A 13,244-nucleotide genomic window follows, 5' to 3' on the forward strand; every position below is an offset into this window, starting at 1 on the left:
TCTACGCAAGGTTATACTTTGGCTCTCAATGGCTTTTCATTTTCCACAGCTTCGACCAGCACTTCCATATGAACAATTGATGGCTTATTCCACAGAGGACTCTTGGGCTTCTTCTGAGATACTGAGTGTCTCCTTGTGGTTAGCAGCCCAGTGCCTAACCCACAATAACTGCTGATTTTATTACTGTCCTTTTCAGAAGAACAAATCATCCTGAGGGTGACAAGACTGTGGCTACTTATTTTGGGCACTTTGGATATTCACTAGACAAGCTGCTTTGGTAATGCAAAAGGCATAAAAACTCTCAACAAGATGTTGAGTCTCAACAATGGTTTCAGACATAGCAAAGATCACAGGATTGAATAGCACAATGTTCTGATATCTACAAGACCGCCATGTGGAGGAATTGACCTGATTTCAAGTAACAACATGATAATGAGAGGCATGAAAAGTCCCATTTTAAACAAGCATGAAGAACAGTCAACTGGAATCCTGAGACCAGAAGAACTAGATGTTGTCCAGCTACTACTATGGGCCTCTCTGAAATGGGTCCCTTTGGTAAGTCCAGAACAGAGCTAGAGAAAAATGTGAACTGAAACTCAAAGTAACAATAATAAAAACAAAGGCAGGCTTACTGGTCAGAGACATATTGAATCTCTGATCTTATGACCAGTAGACACTCGTCAGGCCTGGAAATGCACTCATCCTCCTGTCTCAAATTGTAGCCAAAGATCTATATGGGGATAGTCACGCAAGTGAGTAGGATAGTCACTCCTTAAAACCATTAATCATTTGAGATCAAACTAGCAGAAGTTTCCCCAAGGACAAAGTTCAGAAGGCAAGAAGGAATCGACCCGTAGGGGCCCCACGCACAACAGCATGGACATGGGACACACAGTGCACCGGAGAACTGATGCTGCACTGTGGAGATTGCGCAATTACATGAAACAAAATGGGTATGGGTTGTTGAATGGAAAACTGATTTTCTCCTTAAACTTTTACCCAATTCACTGCAAAAAGTTAAGAAAAAAAGTATTCATCTGGAAACATAATGGGAAACTGTAAGGGAAAAAAATATCTCAGACATCAAACCAATAAAGAGGCTTTATTGTGAGTAAAGACATAAAAGCTATACTTGAGAACAGTCCAAAGACCACATTATAAAAGCAGCTTTTCCAAGCATTAGCTATACGTATATAATTATTTCTACAAATATGCCTAAGAGTATATTCAACGATGTAGTCACTGAGTCTCCGCGTCTGTGTTTGCTGGCAGAAGCAAGACAAAGATGAATTTGACACGGTTCTTGCCCACAGAAGTTTACCATTCAGCACAATTGATTAGGTATGCGATCATCAAATCATAAAAGTACATAATGGGATGCAGCTACCCCTCAAGAATGAAGTATACAGCTTGAATCATTTAATATGACTCCAGAATAATGAAACAAGAAAGGGAGAAATTGCTATGAAATTATTTCGTTTTTACATATAAAATGCTTTGACAAAAATCCAATATATAGTACTATGTGAACATGCATACACACACTCACTTGCATCAGGATAGGGACATTTAAGCTAATTTTCACATGATAATCTAACTGTTTGGCTTTCTTTTGTGCCCTCTTGCATTAGAATGATTCTGTCCATTCTCGGGGGATGATACAATTCTCCAATGTGGAAAGTAAATATTTCCCTTCACACCACCGAGCTGCGAAAGCTACTGATGCTTCTGGGCTGTGTAAGGGGGAAGAATAGGGAACCAAGAAGAATAAGAATGTGTGTGGTTAGGACACACAAATCGCACATTCTTGAGTTATATGTGTATATTTAATATATCCAGATGCATGCAAATTTACATACACTTATTTTAAAATGTTTTGATCAGGTTTAGTTTAATGCAGAAGAAATTCACTAAAACAATTTGGAAGGCTAATTAATGACTACGACCTATATCATGAGATGATAGACCAAATGAAGATTAAGCGAGCCAAGAGGCAAAGCGTGGTGGAAGATGAAAAGTGGGGGCATACACAGAAAGGAGACAAAAGCACATTGACAATTCTGAAGAAGTCAATTGAATATGAAGCAAATAAATTTATGTTCTTTGTTCCATGGAAGGGAAAGACTAGTATATTTCACCTCCCCGTATGATATTATGTGAGTACCTGACAAGGACTTTCATCTTCGCATCTTTAGCCAGCAGGGATGTAGGCTGTTGGCTGTTGTCCTTCGTGGGGAGTTTCTGGAGGACAAGCTTGATTCATTTTAAGTGATGTCAACTGTCGGCTACAATACATGGCCCAGACACAGAGAAGTACATGTTCTGGGCAGCACTTTTTTTACGAAGTCTCTTCTCTGAAGACAAGCGGTGGATGCGCACACATCACGATGACAGCCCTAGACCGACAGTTTCAGGAGGGTGCGTGTGCCCCAGGCCTTGGGGCAGTGCCTGGCTCATAGGTGGGGCCCTGTACCCGAGCCCAACCTGAATGAATTGAGTCCATCTGCCCCAAACTACCTCCACTACTCTCTCTCGGTAGGTCCAGTCGCCACAAGTTCTTTTTGGACCTTTGGCAGCCTTCGAAATGTACATCAGTCTCCTCGCTGGCCATTCATATATACACAATAGTCTTCAGTCTATACAACAAATGGTGTTTAGGGTTTTGTTGGTTGTTTTTTTTTTTTTTAAATAAGAGACATAAGTCAGAGATCACTTGCCTGCTTTGCAGCCTCATTTGAAGCTTATACTTCAAATAAAATCAGCAACCTTTCCTTTGGCAGGCCTGATGTGGCCCCAGACCATCTCTCCTGACTCATTATAAGTACCAGCCAATGTGACCCCATCCCAACCACTGACTCTGCCCACATCTCCTGCCCTTTCAGCTCCTGAAAGAGCCAACCTCCCCTAACTTCAGCCTTTGCATGTGCCATATTCTGCTCTTAGAATTCGCCCATCTCGCCAAATTCCTCTTTGCTTCCCGCTCTTCTCCCAAGCTACTGGGTCAGCTCAAACCCACCGCTCATGCCTTTGCCTAATTTCTCTTTCCAGGAGAAGCCTTCTCTGAGCCTTCTCTCAGTATCTCCAAGTCCAGCTCCCCCTTCCCTGCTCATGCAGCACCCACAGCTGTAATAGAAAAAGTCTCTGTGCACTTATTCGGGTTAGCTCTGCTTCTTCGGAACCACACCGGCTCCGTAAAAAGCATCGCCTGCCTGCTGCGAGCCTCGCTGTTTCTCTGTGCCAGTAGAACACATGGTGCATCTTAAACCCTCAGTAATGTGGGAGTGATGGAATGACAGCAAAGCACTGCCCTGGTGTCCCGAGGGGAAGGGGGGAAGTAAGTGTGCAATATGTGAAAGGACCGTCCGAAACCCATGAAATCAGGTACATATGTTGGGACACACAAGTCAGGGGCCTACTTGTTTTCTGACACTTGATAATGAGAAGTCCTTCAGCGAGAAGGAAAGCAAAACCAAGGAGCGCTAGGAGTGTCAGCGTTATCGAGAGCCCCCCCCCCCTGCTATACACACCAAGCTCTCTGCGTTGCCTTATCGTGCCCGTGTCAGTGAGTCGCCACCCATATCCGCAGCGATTACAGAAAGGAACATGAACACGTGGGGGATTGAGCAGTAGATGGCTCTTCTCAGCATCTCTGTAGACTAGAGAGTGGTCTCCAGTACAGATGCACACACTTTGTGTTTTAACTATGACCCTTTCTTTCATTTTCAACTTTGGAAACCTAGTAGTGGGCTGAAACCTCGTGGGTCGAAGAGGGGAAACAGACGGAGAGGTTTCATGACACAACTGCAGGCCTGGCTGACACCTGTCTGAGCAGCTGAAGGATGAGCTCTGCTTTCAGGGAAGGCTGGTGAGGCAGGAAATTCCTTACATGTACCAAATGACTACCCACATGCTGATGCTGACCAAGGCCACCTCTGGGTTCCAGCTTCTCTGAGCTCAAGGTCCCAAACTCTGATTACTTATTGCCAATCTGCTTTCAATGGGCCCTCAAATGTCAGCCTATCCTCAAGTAAGTCCACCATCTGTCCACACCCCTCCTGTCCTTGACTGGCCAGCCTACCCCCTTTTCAAGTTGAGACACGTCGGGGTCCCTTTGCTTCTTCCCTTTCCTAGCACTCTACAAGGACTCAGTCAACAATTCCTTGTCTCCGCAAGTAAAGGTCCCATGGGTCCCTTCACTCTCCTGCATCACCACCACCTCCTGTATTCACTCTCCTGCATCACCACCACCTCCTGTATTCACTCTCCTGCATCACCACCACCTCCTGTATTCACTCTCCTGCATCACCACCACCTCCTGTATTCACTCTCCTGCATCAACACCACCTCCTGTATTCACTCTCCTGCATCACCACCACCTCCTGTATTCACTCTCCTGCATCACCACCACCTCCTGTATCACCACCTGTATTCACTCTCCTGTATCACCACCACCTCCTGCATCACCACCACCTCCTGTATCACCACCTGTATTCACTCTCCTGTATCACCACCACCTCCTGTATCACCACCTGTATTCACTCTCCTGCATCACCACCAACTCCTGTATCACCACCTGTATTCACTCTCCTGTATCACCACCACCTCCTGCATTACCACCACCTCCTGCATCACCACCTGTATTCACTCTCCTGTATCACCATCACCTCCTGTATCACCACCTGTATTCACTCTCCTGTATCACCACCACCTCCTGTATCACCACCACCTCCTGCATCACCACCTGTATTCACTCTCCTGTATCACCACCTGTATTCACTCTCCTGCATCACCACCACCTCCTGTATCACCACCTGTATTCACTCTCCTGTATCACCACCTGTATTCACTCTCCTGCATCACCACCACCGACATGATACTGGTCTTGTTCTTCTTCTTTCTCATCTGGATAAGTGCCACCCCCCCTGCTCTCCTGTGCCCAACCTTCCCATGCTCCAGCAGTTCTCTGTAGACCTCACAGGAGTGCTTTATTAAAAAACCCAACAAATCACACAACGCTAACTAGAGTCCTCTCATGATTAGTAATCTTCAATGACATCCTATAGCACCTTTTATCCAGTAGTAGCACCCCACTTATCATGTCGATTTGTGTTTGCTTATTCACTCTTTCATTTCTCCCACTAGACTCTACAGCATGAGAGTAAGTTCTATGCCTGGTACTCCCAGGATTCAGCACACCATCTGGCTCAGTAAATCCCAGTTTAAAAAGACTGATGCTTGAGGAGATGAACGGATTTTTGACAAATGCCTCTTTATACTTGTGGGCTTATTAAAGAGGATAAAGGTGCTCTGGGGAGGATTAAACGACCCAAGAAAGAAACTGAGGGGACAAGTTCTGAGGATGCAGAGAAGAACTAAACTGAATTAGGCAACAGTGACCAGAGGGTGTGATGAAGAGGACAGATAGGACACTGTCACCCAGCTAGGCCTCTACAGGCGTCATAACGTTAAGCTCTTCTCATGGTGGCAGGAAACAAAGGCAGCGACAGAGGTGACTCTCGAGCTTCTGAAGAAGAAATAGCCAGGGATGAGTCAAGGAGCGATTCACAGGGCTAGATGAATCCAAACCAGGCCCACTGTCCTGGAACTGATCTCGACACATGGCAACCCCATGTGTTTACGACAGAATTGCGCACCACACAGCTTTCAATGGCTATAACCTTACAGAAGTAGAGCACCAGCTGTCTCTTATGTGGCTCTGCTGGGCACATTTGAACTGCCAACTTCTACTTATTTACTTACCTTTAACCATTCTATTGACAAATAATTCACGTCCTGTGCAATTCAAGGTGTAAATACACTAACAGGAATTGTGCAATCACCACCACAATCAATTTTAGATCTTTTTTACATAACTTTTTGTTGTTATCATTGAATTGAACTTGTTTGTCACTAAAGACTCCAAGTCTATTTCAATTTTGCTTTCTTTCCTTTGTTTTTTAAGTCACTGAAACCACTATTTAGGTTTGCTCAATCAGGACCATTTGCTTAGATCATTTTCTCTCTTCTTGTATTCAATATGATTAGCCTCTTATTTGCCACCAACCTCCTTGGCTTTAGGAGAAAATAATAAAAACTAGAGCAAGTAATGAATATGTAAGAAGGGAAAACAAAGGGTAAGATGTTGACTTTTAAGGTGGTGTCATGGGTTACTCATTGGGCTGCCAACTGAAAGGCCAGCAGTTTGAACCCACCAGCTGTTCCCTGGGAGAAAGATGAAGCTTTCTACTCCCATAAAAATTTAGAATCTTAGAAACCCACAGGGACATTTCTACTTTTCCCTGTAGGGTTTCAATGAATCAGAATCTACTGGATGGCAGTGAGTTGACTATTTATAGTAATCAACTTCCCAGTGCACTCTGTTTGAGAGCAAGACTATTCACACCCTGGTCAATGGTCCAAGGATTTGATGTTCTGGATTTTAACTTTTGACTCCCTGAGCAGAGGATCCTGGGAAGAAATGGTGTGCCTCGTGGAAAAGGACAAGAATGGGTTCAGGCAGCACCCGGCCCCAAGAGCATCAATTTGAAACCTCAGGTGACTGTGACACTAAGTAGAACTCGGCAAGGCCACAGAGGAAAGCTCTGGTTTAGATGGCTAGATTCTAATGTCTTAAGAGGAGCTGCTGCTGCTGAAAATTTTCCTATATTTGGAAATTCTACATACCAGATTCCACCCTTCTACACTTTCCCATGCAACGATTATTGTAGTAAAGACTGGGAAAAGCAGCTACAAAGTAGGCAGCTTAATTGTGAAATCCTTGTTTTCCCACAGTTGTTAGTTCATTGAGATTCTTATCATGATATCTACCCTACTCAACTACCCCTGTGGGTCAATGGATTCTACTGAACCAGATCGGAAAGCCCAACTCTTTACCAAGTTCCAAGAATTGACAATAGAAACAGATCTAACAATACAAAGGCTGCAAATTCGAAACACCCAACCAGACCAGACTGATGGCCATCAAGTACATCCAACCCAGCACAGCACTAGGGGAGGGTGGAACGGTGCCTGTGGTTTCTGAGACCTCTGACTCTTTATGGGAGTAGAGAGTCCTATCTTCCTCCATGTGGGAAAAGGTAGAAGTAAACCAGAAATACATGGAGGTAAATATTATCTCATAGGTAATCCAACACTTTGGTGGATAATATTTAGGGCTTGGACATAACAGTGTAATGGTACATTTTGGATAAGAAACAAATTTCATGCAAGGAAATTCACAAAATGTGGGAGTTACTTCCTGGTGGAGACCCTCTGGGTGGAGATGGAAGGGGAGCAAACAGAGACAGTATTGCGGTGGGAAGATGCAATGGCACAGCAAATAGCATGAGGTGATAGTAATTAGCGATTTGATTTCCTGGGAAAGTCTTCTGATAACATCGGAGGATATTGAAAAATGTGTGCCTTGCTCTGCAGATAATTTTAATCTCTCAGTAAATTGAAGCAGCAGTGAGCAATGGGATTTAGTGTCAGTTTAATTTTAACAAATATGGGAAGAGTGGTTGGTCATTTAGTAATATCAGAAACTTTGGGAGATAGCCAAGTGCTCATAAAATCCAGCTTCTCCATAATCATGTCAGAGGTGTTACAGAGAGGACTTCTTGGACAGAAGGTTGCATTAAATACTCTGCACATCCCTCTGGAACATTACAGTGCTCCTCTAGCAGGGCCTGCCCTACTGTAGGAACGAGAGAGGGGCTGCCTGGGTGAGAAGCAGCCTACAGAACACGTAAATCTACTGTGAAGCGGTGAGAATTGAAACAATGTGGTGACAGAATAAAAAAAATTGATGAGTACTATAGACTAAATACTCCAAAAGTTCATTTTAATTTCTGATGAAAGAAGGAAGTGAATGCAAAAGGATATGGGAAATCAGAATTACATATATAACTTGAAGAGAAAAACAATCTTTTCAGTATTGAGAAGCCAGAGAAGAGCTCATAAAGAAAAAAATTAAATATAAATTCTACAATTTTGAAATACACAAAAACAACATTGAGGCAAAAGATAAACAAATACACAAAAACCAGACTAGGCAACTATTTGGGGGGGGGCATATGAAATCCAAACATTAATATTCTTAATAAATGATTAATTGATAAAATCACCAAGAGTTCTGCCTGATAAATGGGCTCAGAATGAGGATAATCTACTTAACAAGAGGACATATGAGTAGAAAACGATGATGACGAAGGGAAAAATTCATCAAGGCTAATTATAAAAGGATTTTAGGTAAAGTAAGAAGGCATCTTTGCTTCTCCAATTAGAATTCCAACATATTTGTATTAGTTTGAAAATTGTTCAATAGTTAACAAGAATCTTTCAGATGTTCATTTCTTTTGACCTACTAGTTCTACAACAGGATTCCATTTGAGGGAAATAGTCTTAAGTGTTGAAAAGCTCGGGCATGGAAATGCTCATTATAATATTATTTAGGGTTGGGGGGGCCAGAAAGGAGAGCTAGTCTTTAATGCATATGTACCACGAGCAGTCACTCTGCAAACCAGGTTACTGCAAGTGGTATTTTGGTTCCACCGCAGACCCGTGGAATAGCTACTAGCCTCATTTTACAGCAACTAGAACATGCTCAGGGAGAATCTGTTCTCCATAGAAACCTGGCAAGTAAGAGTGGGAAAAAAAAAAAACAGCAAAGAGCCTAAATGTGAAGAGGAGACTATTTACGGAAACCCAGACAGATTCAGTTCACGCCACCTCACTGTCAGAGTGGGTTCGGACGGCCAGTGACCCCGTTGAGCTGCCCCGAGGGCTTCCCAGACTGCAAACCTCACAGGAGACAAGCAGTGATGGCATTACTGTTTGGAATCACGACAGGAGTAGAAAGTGTCATCTTTCCCCTATGGACTGGTTGGTGGTTTCAAACCGCTGACCCTGAGATTAGCAGCCAAAATCATAACGTCTACATCAGCAGGGCAGTTTGACAGAGTATTTAACATTTTTTGTTTACTAAAATGGAAAAAAATCATTTAAGATGTTGACACAAGTGCCTACACTAAATTTCACATCTAATACAATTAGAAACATCTTAATAAAACACAGACTAGAAGAAAACACACAAAACAAACCAGAATCTGGCTCTGAAGTGACAAGGATGCCGCAGCACAAAGCAAATACTTTACAAGCTGCCGTTGAGCAGGCTCCAATGTCCAGTGACCCTCTCCTTGTGTTTTAGAGTAGACCTGCGCTCCATGGGGCCTTCAATGGGCGGTCTCCACCCCTCCCAAGAAGTAGATTGCCAGGCCATGCTTCTGAGGTGCCACTGTGTAGACTCCAGTCTGTACCCTCTGGTTAATAGCCAAGTGTGGTAACAGCCCCACCCAGGACTCAGAGAGCAAATCAAGGGACAGCTCAATGGGCAGGCTGGGCACGATGGCGGGCAGGCTAGCGAGGGCCTGAAAGGCACAAGCCCTTTTTTAAGCGGTTTGACTAATACAAGAGATAGAGAAGGTAATTCAGGGAAGATATAGTAAATCTTCTATAACGAGTAGGGCTGTAACTCTTTCCATGGTAAGTTGCAGGAAAAATCATAAATTGGTCACGGTTAAAATGTCAGAAGACTCAAAATCACAGGACAAAAATAATGAATTTTGAGGCTGTGGCTGACTCTGAGAGTGTGCTGTGTCTGCCGAGAGAAGACAGAGGGGCAACCAAGGAGTGAAGTAATTTTTGCTCCGTGAATATTTCAATTAGGCAGCTAGGGAAGCTTGGGTGGCAAAATACAAATCTATGCTCTGGAGTTATTAAAAGGAAGTGTCTTTCTAGATCAGCTTTAGGCACAAAGGGTCTGGCTATCTACATGCTCCAATCACAAAAAATGTCATTCATGTACAAATACACACACACATACACAGACTAATCTCCAACTCTATACATGTTACAGCATTTTGGAAAACTTGATCAGTGTTCTGAGGATGCTATTTTGTAACTTCATCTTTCAATCTCTCCTGTCACCCACTCTCTTCTCCTTCTAATTTTTTTCATGCTGTGTGACATATGTACATATGTGTATATTCGTACACCACACACCTGTGTACACACACAGAGATTCATTGCCACATGTGTTCACACATGGCGGCAGACGGATTGTAATTGTCCATGTCTGGCTATGACTGACGAATGCTTGGTTAATGGGCACAGAGCACACGGGTCTGCAGGAGCGGACCACAGCGAATGCACACCATCTCCTCTCCGTTGCTCCGTGGTGCCCGCCATCACACTCAGCTCACCTGGTGCTCCGCAGGGAATCGCTCTTCTTTCAGAATAACCATAACAACCGCATACCGCTCCAAAAACGTGGCCAATTCTGGGGCCTCGTGGACCATGCCAAATCTGTTTCTCACTGGGACCCGCACAGCAAGGGGAGCCCTCAGTGACCATGGCTGAGTGAATAGAGTGATGAGTGACTGGGTGAACATGCAAATGTTCCTTCTCTCTTTAGACACCGTGCAACTCCTGCCTGTCTAACATCATCCCTCAGAGCCCCAGGGACTGAGCCTTCTGGAAATGACTGCACTACTAGCCTGCATTGTCACTTAGCACCTGATTCTATGTACTGATTTACACCAACTGTTTCTGTGGGCACCAGGCTGCAAACCACAAGGTTGTCTGTTCAACCCTCCAGCCGCTCTTCGGGACATAGATGAGAATGTTGCTCACATAAAGGTTTACAGTCTCAGACACCGTGTAGGGCAGCGGTTTCTCAACCTTCCTAATGCCGCGACCCTTTAATACAGTTACTCATGTCATGGTGACCCCCCCAACCATAAAATTATATTTGTGGCTACTTCATAACTCTCATTTTGCTACTGTTATGAATTGGGCAACCTCTGTGAAAGGGTCATTTGATCCCCAAAGGGGTCTCGACCCACAGGTTGAGAGCCACTGCGTTGCTATCAGCTAGACTCAACATCAGGGCAGTGGGCTTGGCTGTTTCTGGTGAATTGCTGCTTCCTGCTGCTGGGCTATGTTTATGTTTTCATTTTGGTTAGCGAGGCTCCCCTCCAGAGAAACAACTTACATACGAGCATGTTCATTCTGCTTCCAGAAGCAGGAGCCACAGATCACGGGAGAAACCCCAATATGTTTGCGCTCCCTCGTTTATGAACCAGTTAAACTGCGCTTTGTGCTACTTCAAAACGTTCCCCTCCCCAATACATGGAGCGTGAGGCCAAGCGCGGTGCCATGTCATGCTCCAGGAGTTGGGCTTCTCACTCTGCTGTTCTGAGGCTGGACAAGCCGCCTGGCCTGGTCCTCTGTCTCCCCACGGGTAAGTGGGAACAGCAGCAAGAGAAACAACAGTAAGCGTTTTCCTGTCTTCAAGGACGACTGTGGGATCCAAAGGCACCAGGCACGTGGCAGCGTTTTCCAAACTGGAAGGCACCTACTAGCCGTTTGCCCCATCAATGAACCAAAAATTGCAACCAACCGATGTTGCAGAGCGGCATTGCCCATGGCGAGAGAGATGGTATGAAGCAGCAAGAGTAAGGGTGGACCAGGCTGGGAACAGCTACTAGGCAGAAGGCCAAGATGAGCAGGTAAAGGCTCCCAAGGGTAACCTGCCAAGCAAGCCTCCGTCATAAATCAACGACCATGCTCCACACCTGCTGGAAGGAGAGGGAAGTGGGCACCGGTTGGTCACACACGGCCCATTGGCCTAGCTGCACGCCTCTTCCAGCCCAGTAGATGGCTTACCAGACACGAGCTGCTGTCCAGGCAGCCCCACGGGGACCATGCCCAGGTTGTTCATCGCGGTGGCCCAGGCGGTGGGATCTGTCACGGACATGTTGAGCTGGGTCGTGTCTATTGCTATGCTCCCCAAACCATCGGCCGCTGTGGGAGAAGCAAACAGTGACTTAGAGTCAATAGGCAAGGATGTTTGTTTTAGAGGAAATTTCGTTTCCCAGATATGTGAGGTTTCAACTAGTGCAGTCTCAACACACACGCACACGCACACGCACACGCACACGCACACGCCTGGGGATCTAAAGTGATGTTTTCTCCAAACATAAGCATAAAGGTTTTCTGAATACCTTCTGGGGAGACTTAATGATATCTGTCTGCATTATAAAGGAGGCACCCCTGGAAAAAACAGACTCCTTTCTTTGTCCCATGAAGCAGCCTTAGTTAAATGACAAGGTTGAGACTCAAAGCAGGAATACTTGTCACAACCAGTCAACTGGCTTAGCAGATCCAAGCTCACCCAAGATAATTTCCCCTCCACCAAGCAGATTTCTGGAGCAGGCCTGTCTTCCAACCATCTAATAGACTCCCAAGAAAAACTGTGGTCCAGTTGTGGCACTGGCCCCAAATGAACGGATGAAGTATCACTACATGGTATATCCCCTCCTTCAACACCCTTTTAACACCATTTATTAAGACACCACTCCTAGAGGGAGTTTTTCCAAACACTTCTCATGAAGTAAAATATCCCATCCAAAAAAAAAAATCCAAAAAAGCATAAACAAGCCAACAATTAAAACACACAGCAAACAGTACAAGGCTGAAGACAGCAAAAGGTGTCAAACTCGACTTCAGGCGCTCTGACTCTCATCAGCTCCACTTTGGCTGGCCCCACCTTCATTAAAGGTCCCGGCTGCCAGGCCAGCTGGTCCAGGGAGGACTCGGAATGCTTTGATGTGTCCGTGAGGGCCATCAGCATTTACCTGCAGCCATCATCTGAGAAAGCTCCTGGGGACACTGGGTGATGCTCTCGAGTCCACCCACATGGACTATTGGATCATGAGCATCTTGAGCGGCAGGGGCGCTTGGCTGGCTGAGGGTGGGGTCCCCACAGGGATCATCCGATTCTGCAAAAGGGGGGAAACGGTATGATGAGAAAACATGAGAGCGAACTAAGAACGTCTGCAGAGGAGAAACTGTGCACTGTTACATACACGCACATGCACACCTACCCAAAAAATAACAGATCACAACTTCCCAGGGATGAGCTGACAAGGGATGCTGCTTCCCAACTCAGCCCTGTCCTGCCGCTCAGGTGTGTGGGTCAGCCTGCCTGGAGTAAGGGCTGGCTGAATAGGCAGCGCGTTGAGGCACGTGTCAAATGTCTGGCTTCTGACTGAAGAGGATTCACAAACAGGGTCTTATCAGCCCCGGCACAGCCTCCTCCACTCACTGCACATCAATGGAGAGGGCCGGCTTGGAACTAAATATGATTTTTTAAGTTAAAAATTAATTGATGTTGTTATTTT

General features: G+C 45.1%; 1 protein-coding gene across 2 annotated transcripts in view; it reads right to left on the bottom strand.

Moving 5' to 3' along the window:
- The window catches only part of ENOX1 (ecto-NOX disulfide-thiol exchanger 1), a 483,696-nt gene that overhangs the window by 235,735 nt on the left and 234,717 nt on the right, over positions 1-13,244 (bottom strand). For both annotated transcript variants that reach the window (XM_075563633.1, XM_075563632.1), the window contains 2 exons: positions 12,699-12,842; positions 11,728-11,865 (listed from right to left, as the gene is read on the bottom strand). In XM_075563633.1, coding sequence (XP_075419748.1) covers positions 11,728-11,865; positions 12,699-12,711 — 151 coding nt within the window. In that variant the 5' untranslated portion in view covers positions 12,712-12,842. The remainder of the gene's footprint in view (positions 1-11,727; positions 11,866-12,698; positions 12,843-13,244) is intronic.

Source organism: Tenrec ecaudatus, chromosome 11, assembly GCF_050624435.1.
Source record: "Tenrec ecaudatus isolate mTenEca1 chromosome 11, mTenEca1.hap1, whole genome shotgun sequence".
In the NCBI taxonomy this organism is placed as follows: domain Eukaryota; kingdom Metazoa; phylum Chordata; class Mammalia; order Afrosoricida; family Tenrecidae; genus Tenrec; species Tenrec ecaudatus.